Consider the following 15,980-nt stretch of genomic DNA (forward strand, 5'->3'; position numbering starts at 1 on the left):
GTTGTTTTACACTGGGTACAAATTTGATAAGGGAATAAAAACATTAAATGTGAATTACAACAACATACATTGTTGTAGAAAAGCCACAATTTTGTTTTTGGCATCTAAGAGTTTAAAAAAAAATGCTCAGTTTTGAGACTTTTAATCAAACACTGGGCTTATTGTGGCTGTGATTGATTTTCTCTGCTCTTTTGGTAAATATATGTTGATTATTTCCTTGATTCAACAGTCAAAATTCAAATAATTTAATTTTTGAGCTGACTTTACAAGTGGAACCTCATTGCTGTGTTCAACTTGGTCAGTATCAGGGTATACGGCCCAAATTTGAGATATTTTAGATTAGTAACATCACTAATTGTGATTGGATTTAAATTCAAAGGAGAAATTGTAGTTATTAAAAAAAATTGTAAACACTTAAGTGTTTTAAATTTGTGACATGCTTTTGACAAAATACCCGAAGGAGCAAGAATTATACCACAAAGCAGTCACAAAATATCTAACCGTTGGAATATACTATTGGAATTTTGATCAGTTTTAATTGTGAACAAAATGTAAATTGTTGGGGCCCCAGGGATATAAACACACTTCAAGCTCTATACTTTCAATGCTGAATTTCTGCACCTCATGGGTCCAGTGAGTGTACATCAAAGTATTATCTTCATATTAGGTGAGGAGGAGTTTGTTCACAGTCAGCTGCACATAGATACACGGCATATATTACGGAAGACACTGTCAACAAGCCCTCATCTCCTGTCACACGCTTCCTCTGCTCGGCATGCACACACAGGCAGCTGAAGTCAGCACCACGGGGGTGGAAACATGGAGAGTACTGTGCAAACTGAGACAACATCGTGGGACGGCTGTGTGCAAGAGGGGGGAGTTTAATGTTTGAGTTGATTTTCAACGACACAAAATGCAGCTGCTCTCATTCTCTGGCAAGCTGACGCTTTGAGGTTTTCCTGAATGTGTACACATGCACGTCTACTGAGTTCCTCTACAGTTTACAAAAAACATTTCCGTCACATCTGTTTTAGACTTATTGCAATATAATACTCCCAAGACATATTTGCATAGTAGGTCAAGTAAAGTCTAACAATATTCACATAATATGAAAATAATTATTATAAGCACACACCTACATTGTTGGAGTTACACTGCAGTACCAAACAGCCCCAAGCTGTTAATAAATGGATTTGCATTTCTGGTGTATTGATGGGTTAAAAAAAAAAAAAAAAGAAAAAAAAAAAAACATAAAATCACAAAATATTCATGTAAAGTGTCCAAAAAAGAAACATAATAATAATAAAAGGGGGGAAAATGCTGGCCATTGTTGTCAAAATGAACACTCTCACCATGCTTCATCACGGCTTCGGCATCATTGGTCCATGTGCACAATGTCAAGATGGAATGTTTAAAAAAAAAAAAAAAAAAAAAAAAAAAGCAAAAATGGTGGTGGTGTTGTGATGGAGGATAAATCCATGGTCATGTGTGGGGAGGGGTAAACAGCGGCCATAAATTAACTGGAAAAAACAATGGAAAAATACAGTGAATAAATAAAAACAGGCACATTGTGGAGAAATTAAATGGTGTGTGTGTGTGTGTGTGTGTGTGCGTGTGTGTGTTAGTGAGGAAAAAGCGGTGGCAACATGAATTACGTGAATAAAAGTATGGGTGAGTACATAAGAGCTCACTAGAGGGAGCCATACAATACCACATGGCTGAGGCATTAGCTGTTAGTAAATGCTTGAGATTAGACTCAGCTGTAAAGCCAGCCGAGTGTGTTATGTAAAGCTAACAATCACTTTTAATTACAGTCAATGTAAGGTCAGCATGTTTGTGAGCAAGTGAGATCTATTTTACACGATGCACCCACTGGCCAAAAACATCCAACAGAAGAACTCTCATGGATTTACAATTTTTTAATGCCTTTCTAAACATAATCATCTATAATGATATACATTTGTTGTTTTTTCACAGGGAAGACTTTTATTCAAGCCCACCCCCCCACAACGCACTTTAACAAAAAGGGTGACGACGACTGTATGACGCATGTGTTGTCTGTCGCTTTAAGGTACTGTCAGACTCCAATCAACAGTTATGGCTGGCGGCGAGGTCACGAAACCAAACTCGAGTGCCTCATGATTATGATCTCAGACAAGAAAATCCTGCCTGGGAGTTGGATGTGGGCACATGATAAGAGGCGTGTCGCGCATCGACAGGCATTTTCACAATCTCCCCAACGTTTGAGTGGAGCCAGCGTATATCCTAATAATAAAAACGAGGAAGGAAAGAGCGAGAGGACAGGAAGTGTCGAGCGAGGGTGACAGCAGTGAGAGCTTCCCTTCGCACATGCCAGCAGGCCTTCTATGGAAACTCTAAATGTCTGTTCAACTCATAGACGACTTTCAACTGAATGATAAGAAAGGTTGAGCCTAATGCCGATGAATGATATCAATTAAGCACTATAACCCTGACGCAATGCATAAATGACACTAAAAGCAATTCGATTGGATGTTGGTAATGTGTCCTTACGCAATGTTAACTACTTTGCTTTTAGGATTGCAAAGAGGTTTTTTTTTTGTTTTGGGGGGGGTCAAGTATATTTTTGTACATGTGTATACGTATAAGTACATACTCTAAGTACAGTGCAAGAGTGTAAATGTATGAACGAATGAATAACCATATTTTTTTAAGATTAAAATGCAATCTGAAAATCCTCTAAAAATGAGAACTATTTTTTTAAATAAGTCAAAATAATAATGTTGAATTACAAGAATGGATATAAACTGACAATATTATACATTTTGAATAAGACAACTAAAAATAAGTAGTAATTATATTTATTTTCTGTACAAATTAAGAGGATTATATTGCCTTAAATAAGACAAAACTAAGATTAAAAAAGTACCGTAATTTCCAGCCTATAAACCGCGACTTTTTTCACACGCTTTCAACCTTGCTGCTTATGTGGTGATGTGGATAATTTGTGCATTTTTTTTCTAACGGCCGCAAGGGGGCACTCGAGCGGAAAATGTAAGAGTGACACTGGTGGAATATATGTGCCGAGAAAATGACGCTGCGCTAACCTGTTGCTGCTGTGTTAGTGCTGTGTCTCAGTGATTTTTACCAGTATGTTTATTTTAATTGGCCCTCTTAGCGCCGTGCCAGCGCGTTGCTGCTATGTTACTGCCAGGCGGGTCTCAGTGATTTTCTTTTTTAACCGGCTCTGTTAGTGATGTCCTACTGTGTAGCTGCCGTGGCTGTTTTTTTTTTTTTTTTTTCCCCAAATAAACCTACCCAGTTCATGCTACCGTGTTGTTGTTATGTTAAACTAAGATAAGGTATTAAAACTTTGAAAACTCTTTCTGTGTACTGTCTGTAAATATCTGGTGTTTAATGTAGGGAGTTGCGGCTTTTACACAGGTGCGGCTTATGTAGGTACCAAATGGTATTTCCTTTCCAAATGTACTGGATGAGACTTATAATCGGGTGCGCTCTGGGGGCCAGAAATTGCGGTAAATAGCTTTGGGTCAATACTAAATTTAAGTTGTTATATACAAAGAACATTTGTGGTTATATGCATTTGGCCTTTAATAACTGCTTAGACTTTATTTTATTTGTTTTGGGATGCCATAAACTATGTTGCACACCAATGTCACTGGTGTGTATATTTCCTACAAGTTGCACATGGCTCTGCTGTTAAATGACTTAGTGAAACAAGCAAGCAGTTTGTGGCCATTGACACCCAACTATCACCAAGTCCATTTTTAATTGTTTATCTCAGTGTTCACACTTGCTCTGAATGCAAGGTTACGCGATGGCAAAGACTTCTCAAGTGAGACGAAAGGATGAGATGACGTTAGAAGAAAGCTTAAAAAGAGAGCAGAGGAACATGCTTACTTTTTCTTGTCCTTGTCTTTCTTGAGTGGCTGGGAGAGGGAAAGCGTCTCGGCGGCCACCTTCTTCCTGTTGAAGGCGTTCATCTCCTCCTCCAGGTCCCGCCGCTTCTCCTCCACTTTTCTCTTCTCCTCCTGGTGCATGCGCTTCAGCTGCTCAAACTTGTCGTGCAGCTGGAGGAGACAGACAAGACAATCAGAGATTAATTAGCAAGCTGAACAAAAGTATTGGAACTCCTAGTCATTCCACCAACAGGAAGTTAAGCATTTGTCTCCCGTCATCCATTAAAAAAAAAAAAAAACATTTATGAGGTCACTGTTGGCTTACTAGCTCTGTTCGAGTTGCTAAATTCATCCAAGCATGCATTTTATCGGCTTTGCGGCGTACACTAGAACGGAAATGGGTTCCTAAATTCTTCCAAAGTCTGATGCATACAAACATTCAAAATGTCGAGGTAACATGAAGGATGACGAGATTCAGGAAAAAGTGGGAGAAGTAACCCACATTTGATTAATTGAATCAATATTTAGATAGCATCAGAGTTGTAAAAGATGTGTGGCAGCACCAGTGAAAGAAAATTCCACAATAAAGAGAGAATGCTGCTGTTTTATACGTCACACCAGAGACCAGTGATGACGTCATCCGATTGCCGGACATTATGTTGCTCTGTGCAAAAAAAGAGCAATCTCACTGGTTTCTGTGTAATAGGCTAAGGCAGATACATTTTGCTGGAAGGCTGTGTAAAAGACATGCCTATAATTCTTCTTGGAGTCACTGACCTCTCTCTCCTTCTCTTTCAGCTCTGCTTCCGTCTCCTTGACTTTGTTGACAAACATTTGTCGCATTTCTTCCTCTTTTCGTTGCAAGTCTCCCAAGAACTCTTTCCTCTTGGCTTCATAAGTCTCCTGAAGACTGCAAAGACGACACAGCGGGAATAAATTAGACACAGCCTTGAGGCTTTTTGAATTTGGCGCGACGCCTTCCTCCTCTTAGTACCTGAAGGGCTGGCTGTCCGGGTCGGTGTCTTTGAAGCCCATCTCCTCCAGTTTGCAGCGTCGGTACAGCTCGTAGTGGCGGGCATGCGTCTGCTCCCTCAGATCCTCCATATTGACTCGAATCAGCATCTCCCGCAGCTTGACAAAGTCGCAGTGGCTTTCGTTCTCCACTTGAAGGGAAAGACATGACACACTACATGTTAGCATTTATTATGTTTATGTCACCAGTGTCTGTTGCTCTAACAGATGCTGTCCCTCAAAGAGCTGCCAAGTGGGTGACACACTTAAGACAAGATCTAACCCAACTAAATACCCTAAATAGACAGCTACATTTGAACGATCAAGAAAAAAAAAAATAGAAGAAACTTTATCTCAGCTCAGAGACCCTTGGTTGCTAACCAAAAGAGCAGCACCAGTAAGTAACTGTCTCTCAGATTAATTCAAGTAGGTAAACTTGGGCAACACAGGCGGTCCTTCGTTTACTTTTCGATTGGCCTGACATTTGGGCGTGCACGATAACCTGTTCATTTAACACCATAGTTAAATAATTTGTAATTAATTGCTTTATCTATAGTCTTGAGTTTTTCCATATACTTATTCACGGTTATGATGACTAATACTGTGTTAGCGTTGGTCAGACAAACTACAGTGAGTACTGAATTCAGGTTGTCGTCGCCATAGAAACGACTCCCAGCATTAAAAATTACATTTTTGTGTTCTAGTAGGCTCTGACGTGACCACTCCACAAATATTGCGGCAGTCCCCATTTATGTTCCGCGGAGCAGGATTTTTTTAAACCTATTTTGTTTAAAACTCCACTTTAAGTTGACATAAATTGTAACGACATGGTTTAATCTCATTCCAAAAATTTGTTTGTCCTAATAAAGGCCACCATCTAAAATAAAAACCCCGGGCTGCTATTTGGCAAAATGTATTTGCAAATCAGAACTTTGGCTCAACAAATGTGAAATAACACAGTGGTTTTATTCCCAGTGCTTTGCTCCCAGTTTGCATTTTCCAATATGCATTCCAACAGTCCATCTATCACCCTGTGGCCTTCCCTTCCTCTTTGGTCTCGCTTAAAAAAAAAAATAAATAAATTAAAAAAAAGCATAAAAACATGTCCCAAAGGAAAGAACGATTCATAATAAAACCATCACGCCCTACAGAGGAAACTGCAGTTAAGGCATTTTTTTTTTTTTTTTTTTAAATTTCATTATTTTACCTTTATATGATTTACTTAGTGATGGGCAGAGGAAAAGCATGATGTGCTTCCTGTCCAACAGACTGAAAGAGGGGGAAATGAGTATCAGCTGACATTTTTGTGAAGGAATCTCAGGTTTGTGAGAATGAAATCTTGATAATGGTGCCAGTAGTTGAAACCCCCACAATCCTCCCCTTTACGAAAGTGAAAACGAATGACGAAATGCAGATCGCCGCTTGGACGCATTGGGCCTGTCAACATGCATTCCTGGTCCGAAAGACAATCCATCATCAATCTTTTTTGATTGTGCATGTGCATCCAATGTTAAGTACACATGGATAGTGGATAATTCAGTATTTAATACCATTTATGTTACTGTTTGATAAACAATTGCATGGCGCGGCTGTGTCACAACACAGCCGCTCAGAAGAAATGTATAAGCTTTCTGGGTGAGCATATTGCGATAACTGTGCAAGTACAGTGATTTATCTGACCAATCATTCAGACTGTACACAATCCACTCCAAGTATGACAACAATGGCAACAATTTCAGTTAGCGGTAGAAGTGTAACCAAACCAACATGAAAACCAAAGCATGGTCTGTGGATGGAAAAATAAGTCATTGTGAAGCTGCACTGGAGAACTCAAATCACAGCTGTTGCACAAATAGATAATACTGCCATTTTGATTGCACTGAAGAAGTAAACCACTGGGCTACTATGTAACGAAGCACAAAATATGTTTAAAATACTAAGAATTCTATCATCTAGGTAATATAGCCAATCCAGATGTAAATTATTTCAAATAAAAGCTGAACTGTTATATCTTGCCTGATATTCATATTTTGATGTTAAACCAAATACTTGTATTTGTATTCCATTTATACAACCAACAAATGAGATTATTACTTAATGTCCTGCAACTCTTTATAGGTAAATATTTGAAAAATGTTTATTTCAAAATACCATGAATCCCCTTAATTTTTAACTTTTTTTAAAATGTGGAATACAGACATACCACTGTAAAAAGAATTAAGATTTTTTTTTAATTATAAGTGTTTCTAATGAGGGTTAAAATGTTTAAGCTTCAAGCTTTTGTACCTTAAAAAGGGTTCATTGGTTCTTGAGCTGGCCGGGGAAATAAATTTAGAAAAAATCTGAATGAACCAATTGTTCTCGTCTTATTTTAAGGACAACTGGATTAAGTTTGATTGCCAAGATGGTGCAAGGGTGACTTTGTCCTCACGAATGGCGTGCTCATGCAACAAACAAGTTCAAAAACAGACATGATGTGTTCTTCGGGCTATTTACTTGGGCTACTGCTCTTCATTTGTATCATCGTATTTGTACTGACCACAGGCTTGCACGCACACACAAACTGCAAACAGAAACATGCAAATGAAGAGAGAGAGAGGAGAGGAGAGGAAGACATTGGGGTTTGCAGTTCAGTTTAACAGAAAAACAAATGTCAACCTAGAAACCAAATGGCAGCTAAGTGCTTAATAGTTTCCATGTTTGCATACAACACACAAGTACGGGTGGACAAATAGCTGAGAAAACATCTGGAGCTTAGAGATAACATTCTTCAGGGAAAGTGCGTGCGACGCGCACGCACGCACGCGCACGCCCACACACACAGGCACACACACACGGGCACACACACACACAAAGTCAAAGCTTGTTCCTCAGTCAACAGTCCTTCCTCTCCTCCAGAAAAAAATTCCCATTGCTTCTTGCAGAGGTTAGCATAATGTATCTATATGACATATTTGCCTTCCACATATTGTTTCCTCTCACACAGCGCCTCCTTTCACTTGAACCCAGTGTATGAAATCTGCTCCATGAGGGATGAGTCACATATTTGGTAGCGACACAGCAAATATGTGTTATAATTAAAATGAACATTTTGCAGACTAGTTGTCATTTAGTGGTAAGCTTGTAAAATGGTAATATTTCAAGAAAGATTTTTGGAAATTGAACAAAGTACTTTTAGGTAATGTTTTTTTATTTTGGTTTAGTCTCTACTTTCTGTTTTTGTTCCTTTTCCTATTGGCTTGAAAGAACTCCCGGTCAAAGGTAATATTTTGACCAGCTTTTTATAAACAAATATTTGGATTTTGTAACTGCCATCGTTCATTACTGGTGAGTCAATGTGTTTTGGATATTTGACAAGGAGCAGCCCAGTGAAGATGTAGACTTCTAATTTAGCATCTCATGCTAGCTGCTTGTGAACTTCCTGTGTACTGGCTAACTGTTGCATTTTATCGTTAAGTTTTGTGTTGTTTTTGTTCTGGGCGGCACTAGCATTAGCATGTCTACGTTACAGCCCTGAGGACCCGGGTTGAAATCTGGCCTTGGATTTGTGAAGTTTGGATCTCCTGCCTGTGCTTGTGTGGGTTTTCTCTGGGTTCCTCCCACATCCCCAAAACATGCATGGTGGTTTAATTGAAGACTAAATTGCTCATACGGGTGAATGTCAGTGCAAATGGTTGTATGTTTCTGGGTGCCCAAAGATTATCTTGCGACCAGTTCAGGTTGTACTTCTTAAGATAGCTAAAGATAGATGGAATATGCACAAACATGGCGCTGACCCTAGTGAGAATAAGCGGTAACTGAAAATGTATGGATTGAACAGATGGTGGGGTTTTTTCTTGCATCTGTCAACATGTGCATGCTCATGTGGGGTTTGGGTGGTGTTCTTATACAGGAATACATTGTTTTTAACAAATGAATGTGGCTCTTGGGCGGCACAGTGGAACAGCTGGTAAAGAGTTGGCCTCACAGTTCTGAGCTCCCGGGCTCAATCCCGGACCCACCTGAGTGGAGTTTGCATGTTCTCCCAGTGACTGTGTGGGTTTTCTCCAGGCACTCCGGTTTCCTCCCACATCCCAAAAACATGCAACATTAAGTGGACACTGTAAATTCCCCCTAAGTGTAATTGTGAGCGCGACTGTTTGTCTCCATGTGCCCTGCATTTGGCAGGCGACCAGTTCAGGGTGTACCCCGCCTCCTGCCCCTTGACAGATGAGATAGGCTCCAGAACTCCCAGCGACCCTCCTGAGGATAAGCGGCAAAGAAAATTGATGGATGGATGTGTAAAGTGCCTTGAAATAATTTGTTCTGAATTGACTCTATATCAATAAAACTGACTTAAACATGAATGTGTAAGGTTGATTCTCAAAATGTGTTCAGTGTTGAGTTCAGTGTTCTTAGTTGGTGACCTGTCTGTAAGGTGTATCCTCAAACACAGCAGGGACTCCCTATTAAGGAAGTGCAACATTAATGAGGAAAACACCTTGAACTCTGACACAAAGTATTTGAAATATAAATCAAGACAAGAAATTTTGATTTAAAGGTTGAGCAAATTGATAAAAGCTTGTTGACTTAAAAAAAAAAAAAAACATCCTCAAGGACACACGTATCATGAATAAATCAAAGGCGTCATTTTCAGGGTTAGAGCATGAGTGGTCAGCGGATGATGCAGAGAATGAGGACAAAACAGCAAAAGGTCACATGGATAAGTGACACTGGAGTGTTGCAAAAAAAGAAGCACCTAGTTGAGCATCATCCCTACTCTCTAGCACAACATTACCAGATTTTAGTGTTCAACCCAACTTAACTGTAATGCAAGAAAAGATGGTAAATGGATCATGGCATCTGAAAAAAATAAATGTCCCCACTGTTCATCCCTCAGTGAGTGTTGTGCGTGTTACTCAGCATTAAGTCAAAGTCACAGCTGTAGGCGTTGTGAAAAAATATCCTTCATGTGAAAATGTCCTCTGCTAATAATGTAGAAATTTTACACCAGAGGCAGTCTAGTTCACATTTTAATTGAAATTAAAAATAGTCAATATTTCATCATTTTTAGCCTTTGTTCATGGCAGACTCCATATGGACTTAATGCACATGAGTTCTGTGCAGTCGTACATCAAGCTTTTCACAGATATTTCCTCAGAAGGAGTACATCGTCTGATAGCCAAGCTTGATGACCTGTACTAGGCTAACAGGAGTGGACTTTCACTCCTGCTCTCTCCCACTCCCAGAAAGATTTATCCTTTTCCCTTCCTATCTCAATTGAGTGTTTGAAGAAAAAAAAAATATTTAATAAACACTGGGGAAAAGCACCCATAAATTTATTTTAGCATTTATAGTTTAGCTTTTATAAGAAAGAGAAGACACACTATGTACTGTAGTACTGCGGTGAGGCAAAGATCGCTTGCACTTTTTGCTGACAAAGCGAAACATGAGTTCACTACAATCCAATGGGATGAAATACAAAAGATGTCAAAAGAAATGGAAAAAAAAATCCCCCTTAACAAACATAACGTCTCGTTTTAACTGACACTCAGAGATATAACTATAAATTTCATTATTGTGGTTGTCGTGTGCAGTGGTTTGGAACAGCACAACAATCTCTTGAAAGGCAGAAATGATTTGCAATACATAATTCCATAACTATCACATTTTTCATTTAGCTGAGTCGTCAGAGTAGTCATGACAACAAAAAAAACTAAATTTATGGCAACAGGAAGGAGTAAGGACCGCTGCTCAGTGCACATCTCCATGAAGGAAAACGCTGATTTATAAGATCAGGATTAGATCAGATTAGGTGTGGGCGTGGAGGGGCTCCTTGGTTTAGAACAGTCCCAAAATACAGCGTTTTGAAGTTAAGAATAGTGTGCGATGAACTAATTTGCAAAATCAGATTTAATCCTCAATCCTATTTTAATCCATTTTTAAAAATGTTGTTCTGAACCTAAATTGAATCAAGAAAAATCTTCCATTTGTTTTTTTTGTTAGACTAAAAAAAGATTACAAAAACAGGAATCAATTTTTCATTTTTGGATTTCTGATAATAAATTGAAAATGGAAAGAACAAATACAACTTGATCCTTTCATGCCAGATTGGTGTAGGCTCCTGAAAGAATATAGCAAGTTCATACTTTCAAATAACTGCGTGATAGGAATGGACCTTCGTGAGCAAATGAAGATAGTACAAACAGAGGTACCTCTACCTACAAAATTAATTTGTTCTGGAAGTCATTTTGTAACGTGAATTTTTTGTAAGTTATTGTAAGTTATTTACATATAAATTACCTAATCCGAGAGAAAACATACGTACAAATGTTCGCTCGCACACAAGTTAATTCCACTAAATTCTCTTGGGGGTAATGGTGAAGAAACATTATTAAACTTGCAAAAAACTCGCACAAAGGGTGCTTCGAATCCAGCACCTATTTTTTCCTTTTGTATCCTGAATTTTCCTTTGTAACTAGAGATATTTTTTTGAGGAGGCGTTTCGCAACCTGAATTTTCCATTACTAGAGACATTCCTAAGTAGCTGTATATATCAGGTGACGTATGCCTTTCACATAGAAACCAGCACAGCACTTTTACACAGCACACCAAAATCTGATAATCGGCAGTCTAACGTACAAAATAGTCGTCAAACAATTCTTTTTTTAATCCAATGTGGTGGGAGAAGTGCGAAATGCCACACATCTGTCCCAAAATTCTGGCATTCCTTTACACATAGTACTCCCTCCAAGGACAGAGACTTGCTGAGTCAACTCCATTTCCCACTCAATTTTTTTCCCCAGGGAAAAAAACCCACAAAAAATGAAACACTTTTACAAGGTGTTGTAAAAGGGGATCCTGACTCCTTCGCGAACCCACTGTAGTGTTTACCTGAGAAACCCGCTCACATTCGCAAAGAAACAACAAAGATACAGCACTTGTGCAAACTCACCTTGCACGACACCCCAGGGGTACTGCCTGGCCCTCACCGTTTTGTTCCCTACTTTAACTTCTTCCACACTCCCGACCACGGCAAAGGGCAGATGAGCCTGTATCGGGACAGCAGAGGTTTCAGTGTCACTGACGTCATAGCACAACAATCTCTGACCTGTTGACTACTTTAGTGTCTTGTGGAGGAAAACACTCGTTAAAAAAGGGGGACGAAACAATATTGAGGCTATTTAACAGCAGCAGGCATCTCTCATTTCAGCCACATGAGAAAGAGGTGCAAGTATGTGGTCATGCGAGCTGCACCACAATTCTTACTCATTTCACATGTGGTGTGGTGTTCTGATTCAACACACACACACACACACACACTTTCTGATTGCCATGCTTCATCGGGTGGCCGTGCCAACACACAACCTCAAAAATTAGGTGGCGAGTTGACGCCCGCTGGCTGCTTGGTTTTGGTTGAGTGGAATAAGATGGTAGTGAGGTCACCCGCTGTGAATAGATGGGGAAAGTAGGCGAGGATGAGCCAGATGTCAAACCAAATACAGCTTTATTTATCCAAGGGGGACTTTCACAAGCTACGCACTTGGGTGAAAACTTGAATGCCACTCCACTGTTCGTAAAGTTCAATATCTTAAAAAGGCAGACAATGTGAAAAAGATTTTTAGAGATAAATTACGACATGGGAATGGATATGCCTGACTCAGCGTTCACAACTACTCTACTTACGTTCATGGAGGAGTTGATCTCGCTGACGGCTTCGTCATCTGTCGGGAACTGATAGATTTGGACGCCGTTGCTCACAAGCTCGCTCATTATCTTGATTTTGAACTTGTGGAGTTCGCTCTTTGAGATTGTATCAGCTTTGGCGATGATGGGAATGATACTGACCTGGGGGAGGGGGTGGAGAAAATTAAATATATAAATAAATAAATGAAGGAAACGGTAGCAGTAGTGCAGCATTCCGCGGAGAAATGCGATAGGCCTGATAGGCGGTCTCAAGCCTGATGATTATCATCTCGGAAAGGACATTTGCTGAAAGGACATTTGCATGCATTTAACTAGTTTCCTTTCAATATGCAAAGGCATGATTTTAAGTAAACTACAATGATCATAAATTCACTTCCCTGAGTGGGCTACAAACAAATGCGCAGTGAAGCACAGCAAACATGTTTAGTCTGACATTGTGGCACACGTAAACAAACCCTGGTTGTAAAAACAGACTGACCTTCATCTCCAATCTACATCAGATGCTCTTCAAATCTCCCCGCTGGGAGGACAGCATCGAGTTCTACAGTCGCACATCGGTCTCCCACAGACCAAGAGCAAACATTTTGTCGGGAGTTACTTTACGAGCGGAGCTCATTAAATTACAGCAGGCTATCAGGATTAACCCTTTAATAAACTTTACTCATTTCAATACTATGACAGTTTAAAAAAAAAAAAATCACCTAATGTTATGTCATGTTTTAAAGTAAGAAAGGCGACCGTCCTTTTAAAACGACTTACATTTCCCTAATCTTGGTCACCTTTCTGTAGAAGTAGCATTGCTAACAAAGAATGGGGCAAGGACCAAGTAAATGCAGAGATTTCCACCTTTGGGGGTTGTAGGCTATCACACATTGCACGTCAAAGCAGACTTTTCACTGTGCCGCTGTTATTATGTGAAAGCAAGTAATAGGATGTGGTGTTGAAGTTGAATGGCTAAACTCCTGACTTACAAACTAATAACAGAGAGCGGTCGAGTGTGTAAAAGTCACAGGCAGAAAAATGTTGCAGTTACTGTTCAGTGTAAGCAGAGATTCTGGAGTCTGGGTAGGGAGCAGATGGGCGCTTAAGCCACACCCACACATTCAAGGCTCAATGGATCACCAAAAATAAAACGGGCATATTTGGTACGACTAAAAACAGTAAATCGCCTATGATTCCATCCTAGCACACAACAAAACCGAAGGCATTGGGAACGAGAACTGTTAAAGGTCGGAAGAAGAAATGAATGTGTGGAGTAAGACAATTCCCTAGAAAAGACTCACTGTCATTTAAGAACAAAAATAGGCTCATTGAAAAACATTGAAAAGATTATCTCTGTTCCTGCCTCCGAGCAGCACACTCATCTCGGTTTGCAAGGGATGTGTGTGTGCGTGCAAGCACCTGTGCACGTGGAGAAAGTGTGTGTGCATACATGCGCATGTGTGTCAGGGAGGTGCAATTTTATACTCTGCTAATAAGGCAAAAACACCATTGTCTTCCTTTAACAGTAAACTGCACATACCACGAGGGAAAAGCTGTTTCTGATCCACTTTCCCTGCTCTTCTCGTGAGAGCATTTCCTGCCTTGACAGAAGATCCGCATCTGCTTAGCTTCCAGATTCAAGCACAGTCACTTCAATGGAAACATAATACTGTACAGCTGAACCTCTAGATGAAAATGGGCGCATATAATTTTGACCTTTTTTGAAACTTTGATACCATATACTACAGCTGAGATTGTGAAGTCCAAGCAGTGGCATTGACTGCCATTGTTGACTGACCATATGCGTCGTCATTTTCCATGATTGGTAGTGTTGCATTTTTACATTTGTAACATTACAATATTTTTATTCTTGCGCGATAGTTAAAAATAACAAAATAAGCAAAGAACAGCTCAGACAATTCACACGATTTGTTTCTAAATTTGAACTAAATCAGATAATGACCAGTGTGACCAGCATTCCAGAGTTAGTTGTATTTAACTTTGTGGACAGAAGAACATCTACTGTAATGGTGGGTCAGACAGCAGAAATGGCTTACAATAACTTGTGGTGAAAAGGTTTCTTTTTAAATCATAGGTCAACATATATTTAGACATCGTGATGAATAGGACTTTTGTTTTTATAGGAAATGTCAGGCACGAAAAAGTATTACAACCCCGCCAAGTTCACTTAACACTGACTCACTTTCACATAAAACAATATTTATCTTTTATATTGTGAGGAGATGCTTAGGTTAGAGTCGGGGTCCCTGTGAATACATACTCAGCCTGAATCTAAAAGGGCGCACTCACATTTGCCAAGCCAGACCACGCTTGGGCTCACTTGACACTTTTAGCAAGCTGGTTGTTTGACTCGTATGCATAAGGAATAGGTATAACAAATCAAATCAAACAGATAGGTACTGTTAATTCACGCTCAATGAATTTGCTCTTTTAAGAAAAAATTGACATCAGTAATGGGATATTTAGCGACATGCACAGAGAAATTCTCTGTAGCACAACTTGTAAGAGGTAAAAGTATTCTGCTCTCTACAACAGTTTAAAAGAGTCAAATACAGTACAGTATTCTCGAATCTCATTTACGTGTCAGGTATCAAGCTTTACACCTGCTTCGCCTGGGATTTTACAGCAAAAGACGGAAAATTGCCAGGTTACCTTTGGCCCCTTTTACTGTGTGTGCAGTTTCCACAAGAGAGTGATGGGGAGGGGAAAGGCAAAAAAAAAATTCTAGGTAGGGCCAAAGTGCTTGAAGTTATAACGCACAAAAATGTAACGAACGAATAAAAGAAATGAGAAATATTGTGAGCTTGAAATGTCTGTACTAGTGTAAAGTGCATTTCTGCTCTCCAACAAAGAACAATAAAATGTCCTTTAAATGCAAGAATTGGCTGTTGAACCTAGTCACTGCTTTAAATAGCATCAGAAGACATTTGGCAGAGGAGTGCAGCCGTGCGTTGATAGCTTAAGTACGCCAGCAGGTTTTGGTCACAACGTGACCATCTGCTTTGCTCTGGATTTATTAGTACTGCATCGCCAGACACACAGGGATAAATCTGCCACTTTACAATGTGTATATAGATACGCACTTAAGTAACAATTCTCTGTTGTATATCAATTTCCAGCAGTGCACATTAGGGTGGTGTGGAAAACATGAAAATGTTCCTGGAATTATGGGAGGAGGAGGGTCGCCCCCCCCCACCCCTCCCTTTCCCTTCCATTTTTCCATGCTGCATTTTCTGTGGCTATGGTGGTCAAGAAGACAGATGGATGTAAAACTCATCATTGTAATAAATGAAACACTCTGGCTTCAAGAGGGAAAGCAACAGGTCTTTCCCAAACTCCCCATCTAGACATAAGCTTTTGAATGCCAAAATAAAGTAGGTC

The 15,980-nt window shown here is 39.7% G+C and overlaps 1 protein-coding gene across 4 annotated transcripts in view; it reads right to left on the minus strand.

Annotated features, from left to right (window-relative positions):
* septin8a (septin 8a) overlaps window positions 1–15,980 on the minus strand; it is a 35,437-nt gene that overhangs the window by 4,096 nt on the left and 15,361 nt on the right. For 3 of the 4 annotated variants that reach the window (XM_061802585.1, XM_061802582.1, XM_061802586.1), the window contains 5 exons: window positions 12,576–12,737; window positions 11,845–11,941; window positions 4,894–5,062; window positions 4,677–4,809; window positions 3,901–4,070 (listed from right to left, as the gene is read on the minus strand). In XM_061802585.1, coding sequence (XP_061658569.1) covers window positions 3,901–4,070; window positions 4,677–4,809; window positions 4,894–5,062; window positions 11,845–11,941; window positions 12,576–12,737 — 731 coding nt within the window. Of the gene's footprint in view, window positions 1–863; window positions 1,521–3,900; window positions 4,071–4,676; window positions 4,810–4,893; window positions 5,063–11,844; window positions 11,942–12,575; window positions 12,738–15,980 lie in introns of those variants that run through there. The other variant, XM_061802587.1, reaches the window with a different exon arrangement.

The sequence above is a fragment of the Syngnathoides biaculeatus genome, chromosome 18 (assembly GCF_019802595.1).
Source record: "Syngnathoides biaculeatus isolate LvHL_M chromosome 18, ASM1980259v1, whole genome shotgun sequence".
NCBI classification, from domain to species: Eukaryota; Metazoa; Chordata; class Actinopteri; order Syngnathiformes; family Syngnathidae; genus Syngnathoides; species Syngnathoides biaculeatus.